The sequence below is a fragment of the Rutidosis leptorrhynchoides genome, chromosome 3 (assembly GCF_046630445.1).
Source record: "Rutidosis leptorrhynchoides isolate AG116_Rl617_1_P2 chromosome 3, CSIRO_AGI_Rlap_v1, whole genome shotgun sequence".
In the NCBI taxonomy this organism is placed as follows: domain Eukaryota; kingdom Viridiplantae; phylum Streptophyta; class Magnoliopsida; order Asterales; family Asteraceae; genus Rutidosis; species Rutidosis leptorrhynchoides.
In genome coordinates this window covers 76,178,898-76,188,918 of record NC_092335.1, presented here as the reverse complement: position 1 = coordinate 76,188,918, position 10,021 = coordinate 76,178,898, and the positions used below count along the sequence as shown (strand labels likewise).

The window sequence follows — 10,021 nt, the reverse complement described above, 5'->3', positions numbered from 1 at the left end:
AGGCGCAATCAATGGAACTTGTTGATAGTTGTTCGGGTTTGATGAACCACCTTCCGTATAACTAACGTACCAATCGGGTGGAGTATTTGGTCTTTGATTTGGGTGTGACATTTTTTTTTTTTTTGGAGAAAAAGTTGAAAAAGGATGAAGATTGAATAAAGGAAGGAGATGAATATAGAAGAATGATGAAGATGGAAGATATATGATGAAGATGGAAGAAATAAATAGGTTTTAAATAAAATAATTTTCGGAATAAAAATAAAATAAAAAGAAATTCAAACGGATATATATCCGTTGAATTCTCCATCCACCCAGCTCGTGACACGCATCCCTGATGAGAATCTTCTCACACGTCAAATAGCCAACTGACACCTCCACGTGTCAGATTCTGACGCCGCGTTAGAGGCGTCAGGGGCGTCAAATTATGCCAGATCGTGACGCGTATAGATCTGACGCCGCGTTAGATTTTGTCTTAGAAGCTTGAAGTTTACTGTTTACATTACAGTATCCAAATAAGTAAATTATCATACAAGCAAGCTCTCCTTTTCTCTCCCTCTCTACAGTAAAACCCTAGCTTAAACTTGTAGCCGCCATCTCTATTTTCTCTCCTCCGGTCGTCGGTTTAACTCCGGCGGTCCGGAGGACCTATATCCTTCACTCCTTTTCCTTGTTTTCCCTCCTCTGTTACCTTTTTCTTTTGTTTTTCTCTTGTAACAATCGTGTTTGGTGTCTGGTTATAGTGTGTATCGTGTGGTGCGTTACTCAATTTGAGTGTATCGTGTGGTGGGTTCGGCCGGCTGTTGCTTTCCTCACATTTTTTCAGGCGCCGATTCCTTTCTCTGGCCGCCGGCTATTCGAGTTTTCATCTTCCATCGTCTTTCTCCCTTTGACTTCAGGTATTTTCGAGGTTTGGTTCGTGGTGTTGGGTTTCGTGTTTGCAGGTTCGTGATTTCGGGTTGTGGTTTCCTATTCGCGGTGGTTGTGTGCGTAATCGTGGTGAAGTTTTCGTGGTTTCGAGTGGGTCAAGCTCTCGTGGTTTAAAAGTGGGTGCAGACGATGGAGGTCTTGCGGCGGTGGTTTGGTTCAAGTCGTGTGTGTTGGTTCAAGCCATGGGCTCTGTAATCATGGTGTGTTGTTTGGTTCAAGTCGTGTGTATCTACTTCAGCATGTGGCGATCCATATAATCATGGGTTAGTTCTTTGTTAATCATCTTGACATATTACATTTCCACCACTCGATTTGATTGCGTAATTGGATTGTTGGTTTAGATTCTCGTGGGTTCCATTTGTGTTTTTCGGGTCGTGTCCGTTTTCATGCTTTCAGTCCGGTGTTTGCCATGAAGTGGTCATGTGATGTGTTTTGGTTATCAAGCTGGTTTCCTTTGATGGTTGGATCGCTGTATGTTTCTCCGAGATTTGTGTTCGAATGTGAGAATTTATATTCGTTGTTATTGTAGGTTTCAGTTAACCTACTCGTGTTAAGTTTTATATGTTCTACTCGTGTTTAGATTCATGTTTGTGGATTCGAGTTTGAAGTCGTTGTATTGTAGAAGGTACGGCAGTCGTGTGATATGTAACCCACCTTTCTATCTCCTAGCATCTTGCTAGTTTTTTATTAATATAATTACTACTATTGCGTTTCGGGAAGAAAAAAAAAAAGTTTACTGTTTACGCTATTATTATTATTTAATAACTATTAAAGGGTATTTTCTTCTTTTTAACCCCTAGATATTTACTCCGTATAACCCCTAGAAGCATCGACACTCCATATGCTTCTGGCCATTTTTCCTCCTTAAGGGACACGTCCCTCCTCTTCACCTATCATCTTGCAGATTGTTTGTAGATGGTTTATTGGTTCCTTCTTCAGCCCTAAACAGGGTATCCTTAATTTGTTACACCAATGGTTGTGGCAATCTGTTTTGTTAGACAGATTTACGTTAGGGTTTCCTGTTTCTGTTGGCGGTGATACCGACAAAGAGGTTGAAAAGGCGATTTACCGTTCCATTCCTCTGAATTGTTTGTCTATACTTTGTTAAGGTTCGATTTGTTCCTTCCTTTTCCATCACCAATTAGTTTTTTAATTTTTTGTTCTATTTGCGCCGTAGGTTGTTTTCATGGGTTTTGTTCGCCTGAATTTTTTTTAGTTTCTTTTTTCTCAGGCCTGGCTCCATTGTTCTTGGTTGTGGTAGCTTTGGGTTAATTGGTTTATATTATAAAGTTTGAGTTTAATTAATTTGGTAAAATTAGTTTTGATGTCTTAGGTTTATTTATTTAATTAATAGTTAGGTGGATTAGTTAGTGAAGTGGTGTACATGTGTAGATTGAAGAAGGATTTGGGTTGACTGAGAATGTGGATGTATGGGGTGTAAATGGTTCTACGTGTGTGTAAGGGTAGTTTTTGTATTCATTTTGTTCCCTATTTGCCTATATATTTTACAAGTGTATTATGAATAAAGTGCTAAAAAGTTCTTTTTTTTCCTTCTGGTCATTCGTGTAAGTAATTTATGCTCATGTTCCTTATGATTCATTTGATATTTTTGAGTTATTAAGACCCGTGGTTCCAACAGCTTTATGGTTCGAATTTTTGTTGTTGTTTCTTCGTGTTCAGGTGATGTACCGAGCCAATGTTGATTATTTGTTCTGTACACTGATTGAAAAGGGTTAATGGCTGAAAAAATAAAAAATAAAAGCTATGATTATTATTTGTTCTGTACACTGATTGAAGAGGGTTAATGGTTGAAATAGTTTGGTATGTTTCTCTTCTGGCTTTTTATTATTTGCTTAACTGAAAATTATATTGCCATTGTATGTACATCTTGAGCGTTTTGATGCTTCGTATTATAACTGACGTTGATTGATGATTTTTTTTTGTAACCTGAAAACAAACGGTAGCCTTCTAATGGCTTAAGCGGCATAATGTTCTTCATTGAATTTGTTGAAAATGAAATAGGATGGGGGTTCTTTTGTATTTGTCTGCTTCCAGAATAGACTATATAAACAAATTTTTTTTACACCTTATCTCTGTCTAACATGGTGCTTTTAGTGTATAATAATTAGGTATATTGTATTAATTCTGTTTGCAGGACAATATGCGAGGCTGTAATAACTAATAACAAAGTCTTATAACGTGAGCCTGATGTTGGGGAAAACCGGACATATCTTGGCATGTCACCATTTGAGTTGCCGCAATAGTGGTATGTCTTATCATATTTTCTCATGTTGGGGAAAACTTGACATATGTTGGCATGGTACCATTTGAGTTGCAGCTATAGTGGTCTGTCTTATCATATTTTCTCAAATTGGCGAAAACCGGACATATGCTAGCATGGCACCATTTGAGTTGCAGCGATAGTGGTCTGTCTTATCATATCTGTCATAATATTAATTATTATATTATATATTATATATTATATAAATATAAATATATCATTTAAACCCAGGTGATTACTATTTACGCCATTATTTTATTGCTAGAGAGTATTTTTGTCATTACAATTATTGTCTTCTTCTGTTTTCTATGGTAGGCGACTTGAATAAATGTTTTCGTTCACTGGCAGGGCAATCTTTGGATTGCAGCCGCGGCGATTCATTCTCTGCCGCTTGGTTTACGCATATTTCTGAGCCTCAAAGAGCCCCACAATGATTACCAACGTTGTTTTTGAGTGGTCTTCTTTAGTAACGATACACATTTGTATTAACGGTTGTGTTTCATCATGCTGACAGTTCCGAATGAAAATGAATCATGTATATAGAAAGAAGGTTAATAAAAAAGGCTATGATGACGAATTCTTATGTATTGGGTCGAGGAATTTGGGAAAATGGTTTTGTATCTTGGCGGGGCAACTTAGAGTTTGCAGCCATGGCGATTCCTATTCTCTCTTGATATTACCCACTTATTTGAGCCTATGTCTTATGTCTCACAAATTTGCTGACTTTATCTAAACTTCCCAAAGCTATCATAGATACGCAAAACGGGCTTCTAATTGAGACCTGAGCTACCGACATCTACCCGATTCCAGGTAATATTCGAGCGCCATGTGGTAGGATCAAGGGGGAAGTAACCAATCGGGGCAATCGGGGGAAGCGGGGGGAAGCAAATTTTTTTTTTTTTCTTTTCTTGAAAAATCTTTGTTCACGAACATTATAGATTGGATGAAAATATGAACATTTAATAAAGACACTTTGTGATAAATATTTTTATTTTGGCGGGAAAACGCTCGAAGAAGTAATATATAACAATTATCGTGTTTTTCGAGCGTATGTTGAGGTTTTAGATATTAGGGTTTAGGTATTAGGGTTTAGATATTAGGGTTTATAGGGTTTAGATATTAGGGTTTAGAAATTTAGGGTTTAGGGTTTAGATTTAGGATTTAGATTGAGTTTTTAACACGAACGGTTTAGGGTTTGGTGTTTTGGGTTTATTCCATAAACCCAAAACACCAAACCCTAAACCCTAAACCCTAAACTCTAAATCGGGCTAAATTTTACTTCACAAAACCTGAAGAAAAAAAAAACGTTCACATTCTTAACGAACAATATTATCTTGAATGTTATTTTTGTCGATCGTTTTCCCGCCTAAATAATAACATTCATCACGAAGTGTCTTTTCTAAATGTTCATATTTTCGTGTGATCTTGATGCCGGGAAAAAAAATGAAAAAAAAAAAAAATTTGCTTCCCCCGCTTCCCCCCGATTGATTACTTCCCCATTGATCCTGCCCGCGAGCGCTATTATCATAATCATGATCACTATTACATAATAAAACTAATGGAAACATAATTGCATGTACTGCCTTTTTTTTCTTTATGTTTGTGTATGTAATATCATGTGTTACCAGAAAACAATGCTCAAGAGGCTTATGATACAGTATTTTGTGGGTTTCCTTCTTCGAATATTGCATTCACAATTCTTAGAGGTATGATTTTATTTTTTCTTTATTATTTTATTTTTTATTTGATTTTTTTATTTTTGTTTTGGCGATGTATATATATGTTTTGACTCCTGCTATTTGCTCAATTTCTTAAGTCTGTCTGTATATTGTTTTCGGATGTCAAATAGGCTCAGTTTTATCCTACATCTGATAAAGTTGTAATCTTTATTGTAAATTTTGTTTACATGCTGTTCATGAATTCTTAGCACCTTCAATTAAATTATATGTCGAAAAGGATAATCTTTACCTTTTCAGATTCACTCGGGTCCTTCTGAATTAATATGTTAATATGTGTGATATACTTTGGTTGCTACTCGATTTAATTTTATGCATCCTTCAATTTTTTATTTAACCATGTCTGCTTCAAGATATGATTTTTTTAACTAGATATTTATTTACGTCTAATATATTAATGAGTAATTCCATGCTATCAGGCAAGGTGGAGTTCGATCTGCAATTGATCAAAGGTATAATACACTCTCAAACTTTAATTTTCGCAAAATAAGTTATTTGTTGTTGTATTTCATTAATTAGGTTATTTGGTATGTATCTGGTTTGACAACTCATTAAGTTATGTGTTGATTACTGAATTTTTTTTATTTATGTAAATTTTCTTAATGATGACATACTTATTTTGGTATGTATCACATTTTTGAAGAATAAGATGTGAAGTTACAAGGACAGACTGAGAGACGGACCGCAGGAAAGGAATTGGTTACTACTGCATACTAAGATGTCAATGACTAGAGTTTACATTTTGGTTTTTATGCAACTTTTACTCTTTTAGTTAGCAATGAGATTAGTTTCTATGTCTCCCTTATGTAGTTATGTTTATTTGTGACTGACAAAATCATACCTACTGTGATTACAGATACGCCCATAAAAGAACAGAAGAAAAAGAAGGAATAACTTAGCAAGCCACAATCTCAGATTTAGCACCTTTCGCACCATGTTTTGAATCACCCATCTTCTCAACTTTTGCACCTTCTTTACCACGTTTTGAATCACCTTTTGCTATGTACTCATAATGTAAACTTTTATGTAAGCTATTATGTATTCCTATATCTAAACCTACGTAAACTTATGTAAGCTTATGTTATAAAATTATTCTACGCCCACCGCAGCAACACGTGGCGGGCCAACTGCTTGTTGATCAAACAAAAGAAGAATAGATGACGTACAGTGTTTTTCATGGTATCAGTAGTGATAATATTGGGATTATCGTTGATACAATCAGAAAGAAGACTGATGCTGACGATCCATTCAATGAAATAGTGACCAGCAATCATTATTGGATCGCCATACTCTGCCAACTCTAACAAGATGTTTTTCATGTTGCTGTTCGATATTGAATCCATAAATTTCATATTTGGCCGCCATCAGCTCTATCAGCTCTATTAGTCGCTATTCGTGAAAATTAGGGTTCTAAATGTAAACAAGGGGAAATAGCAAAAGCATGCAATCGAAATCTATCTTCTATCTTTGCCATAAAAAAAAGAACCACTTTACCTTTGAGCTTTTAGATTTAGATATTGGTTACAAGATAATATTAAACGTTTTAATTAATGAATTAGAGGTTGTATGGACTAGATATAGATAGACTTTAGTGACGTTCAACACTTCAACCCTTTGAATTGTTCTTCTTTTAGCATATTTCCTCCCTCACCTTTGGAGATAAAACACAACCCAAGTAAATGGGTCAAAATTACCACCTCTAAAACATAATGTTGCTCAAATGCTTGATGCAAAAGTGTGCGAAAGAATATGCTGTTGTTTAAGATAAACTTAAGATGATTTATGTGATTAGTTCTACTCAGAGTACCTGAAGAAATCAGAGGACAACAAGATCAAGTAATAGTGTTGAATTTCAATCTTTCATTACAGTTTTGGGACATTTAAAGAGACTTTTCTAAACACAGAGTTTTTTTATGCTTCTATTTCAGAGACTAGACAGCTATTACAAGCGCAACTGCAAAGACTATTCTGCATTTGAATAACTTACTGAAGCTGAGAAGGGTATTCTTAACTGGAATGAAGCTAACAAATAATAAGTACCAATTTCCAGACCATGTAATAATAATTTAATTTGAATTTGATTTTAGATTTTAGATTTCAGATTCCGTTGGAAATTACATTTTTACCAGTGACCAATTATCATTGAATTTCAGGAGAAAAAAGTAAGTTGGTGATCTATACTGTAAACTCATAATGTTATTGAATGAGATTCTTCCGTATATAAAGCAAAAAGACAAGCATTAGATTTTTGCAGATAAAAATGTTTATTAAGAACACGAAAGTGGTAGTTACAACAGTTGCTATAATAAGGTTTATACAATGTATAGAAGCAAATCAACTTGATCAACTACTCAATCGTTCGTAACATTTCAAATCAACCGCGAACTTGCACTGCAGGCACTTCAAGATCAATTGATTACGCAATGTGTGATAACACACACTGCAGTTACCATCGCTGTCAATCCCTTGAACTAAAGAGAGATCATGTGGGTGGTCCTGAATCTTGTGAATAGTCCCAAACTTTATATTCACATACTCATATACGCCTACAACATTTTTAATAGATGTAGCCGTTTCAGACTCGAGTATAAACGGTGCACAACAAGAATGGATAGATTGTTCGCACTCCTTGCAATGATAGAAACAACGTTGTGGATTGAACTCTTTCTCGCAAATTTCGCAGAAGTATCAACTTTTATGGTCTTCAATAGGTAAGTAACTCAGACTCATGATATGTTTGTCGTACTTGTGCTGAATCTTACTAGGCAACAACAAAGCACATTTGGTATGTAGACAAACTATACACTCCATACATTGGAACGTCATTTCGTTTCTCGAAACTATATTCAAACATAGAATACATTCTAGAGGATGTGCCATACCCCTAACTAAGATATGATTTGGATGAGCTTCGTGTTCAACTTGTTCAGGTATGAACCCACAATTAACATCAATGTGGTAATCACATTGGACACAACTATAGACAAATCCATTACATGGTAAGTTGCAAACACCACAAATGAACACAGACAAAAACTTAGAAGGGGCGTTTGAGTAGAGAGTGAGTGTATGTTCTGGGTGACCTGGGTACTCTTGTAGTTTATCGGGCAACTGAGTGCACCACTCATGAAGAACAAAGGTACAGTTTTGATCTTCATAATTAGCACACTTGTAAAATGGCATACTAGTGATTGGTCTCAAACATCCATTGCATAATAGCTGAAGTTTCTTCATTGGGTTATGACATAATATCAAATTTGACGTTGAGGAGGTTGTAACTAGAATCAAAGGGTGTTGGTGAACACTGTATTGTAAGGCCGCCTCGGTCGTTTCACGGCTTTCATTTCCGGATTCTTTGGAAAAATAGTGTTTTAATAAGTTGCAAGTTTCATCAGGGAAAGGGAGGCGAAGGAGGCCAGTATGATTAAAGTTATTGATCTTTTTTTGCTTCTTACGCGAAGTGTCTGTTAAAATTGAAACATATTCATTACAAGGTTGTCAAAATTCAGTGAAGCTACACGTAATGATGCAATTACTAATAAAAACTAATAATGTACCTCAAATAACAGTATAATAAAAAATGCATAGATTAATTTACCGTAATAAGAGAAGTAGGAAGTGAACTTTGGTCCTGGTCTTGTACAAGCGAGATGAGCATAGTATCTGCATTTCTCACATTTATAAATCCAGAGTTTCACATCACGAAAGCGTCTATCGCATACTCTGCAAGGGGGATCAAATTCAGCCTCCTGATATTCTCTTGGAAATGAATAAGAAAGAGTCAGTAAGTGATAATGAGAGTAATTATTTTTGGTAGCTTGTTGAATTGACAACAATTCAGGCATGAGTGCACATTCAGTATGAATGAAATAATTGACACAAGTGGTACACATATAGAAGATCCCACTATGTTCTTCACCACAAGCATCACACTTGCACTCATGTTCATCAAGGGTAGCTACTAAAAGGTGTTGGTGGCTAGGGTGATATATGGTTCTGTCTTTCACCCATGACATAGCACAATGTACACCAACTCTAAGTTCACATTCATGACACTGATAACACACCGTATCACCTTCATGAGTGCCTCCTTCACATATACCACAAGACCAATAAAAAAAATTATAATTCAGTTGGAAAAGAATAAGATTATGCTCAGAATGCGATGTGTGCGTTAACGTTAGGGGAAGTTCTGCACAAGAATTGTGAATCAAGTAGTCACACGAATTAGCACATTTATAGTAATATCTGTGAAACCAATTGATTTCTTTGTTGCACCGATCACATTTATGTTGGAAGACTTGTTTTCTGATTAAATCATCAGTTTCATCATCATATTCTTCTTCATATTGTGGATAATCTGGTTGCATATCTATGAGACAAAGTGGATGTTCATGTTCAACCACCTCCATTATGATTGTATTTTTGAGATTTGATAATTTGGATTTTTTTTTTAAATTTTTTTTTTTTTTTTTTTTGGATTGGATATGTTGGATTGGTTTTAGGGGATAGTAACACTAATAATGTTACTTATAAGCAAGTGATATCTCCACAACACAAAACCTCGAGGTTGAGTAAGTATATCATGTTTCTATTATGCAAAGCTTTGTATCTTGATTTTTGTATATTAAATTTTCATCTTTTTAAAAGAAAAGAATGAAGCACATTACAAGTGATGCTTAATTTTTTTTTTTTTTTTATTGATTTTGCTTTTAACGTTGAGTGTAAATGTATTAAACCAAATTAAATAATAATAAAATTTGATTAGTGGAAATTAATAGAGTACAAGTAGAAATAATTTACAAGGGACTATGGGGTATTTGTTGAAGTGTATAATTAACTTAAATAAGTAAAGCATGGTGATGTCTAAGCATGACTATGGGGTTGACCATCTATGTTGATACGCTCCCATGGCTTTTACTGTCAAATATTAGTTGTTTGGGTCAAACTATTCAACAGCAGATAGTTTGATCAGACCACAAATATATACATACATTACTACAACATAAAAGCTACTAATAACAACTAATTATATTAGCTATAGTTCAATAACAATTACTTAAGCATCAACACTCAA

At 35.1% G+C, this 10,021-nt stretch overlaps 1 protein-coding gene and 1 long non-coding RNA gene across 3 annotated transcripts; one reads left to right on the top strand and one right to left on the bottom strand.

Moving 5' to 3' along the window:
- The first annotated feature begins 3,027 nt into the window (after positions 1 to 3,027).
- Positions 3,028 to 6,363, top strand: LOC139896382 (uncharacterized). 2 transcript variants are annotated; one of them, XR_011776221.1, is made up of 4 exons: positions 3,028 to 3,193; positions 3,557 to 4,018; positions 4,837 to 4,914; positions 5,364 to 6,363. It is a non-coding gene; the product is annotated as an uncharacterized lncRNA (long non-coding RNA). The 2 variants fall into 2 exon arrangements; XR_011776220.1 differs by having other exon boundaries at positions 3,524 to 4,018.
- A 179-nt stretch (positions 6,364 to 6,542) lies between these two features.
- Positions 6,543 to 9,356, bottom strand: LOC139900113 (uncharacterized). The gene is made up of 4 exons (XM_071882914.1): positions 8,543 to 9,356; positions 7,806 to 8,408; positions 7,395 to 7,490; positions 6,543 to 6,751 (listed from the first exon to the last, which is right to left on the bottom strand). Exons 1-4 carry the CDS (start codon positions 9,354 to 9,356, stop codon positions 6,543 to 6,545), a joined length of 1,722 nt encoding a protein of 573 aa, XP_071739015.1.
- Positions 9,357 to 10,021: the final 665 nt, after the last annotated feature.

What these genes read in the sequence shown, in the direction of transcription:
- LOC139900113 (XM_071882914.1), bottom strand. Translation starts at nt 9,356, where the DNA reads ATGGAGGTGGTTGAACATGAACATCCACTTTGTCTCATAGATATGCAA. An exon ending in TTCCTACTTCTCTTATTACG is followed by an intron (nt 8,409 to 8,542) that starts GTAAATTAATCT and finishes CAATTTTAACAG; the next exon opens with ACACTTCGCGTAAGAAGCAA. An exon ending in TCAAGGGATTGACAGCGATG is followed by an intron (nt 6,752 to 7,394) that starts GTAACTGCAGTG and finishes TGATTTCTTCAG; the next exon opens with GTACTCTGAGTAGAACTAAT.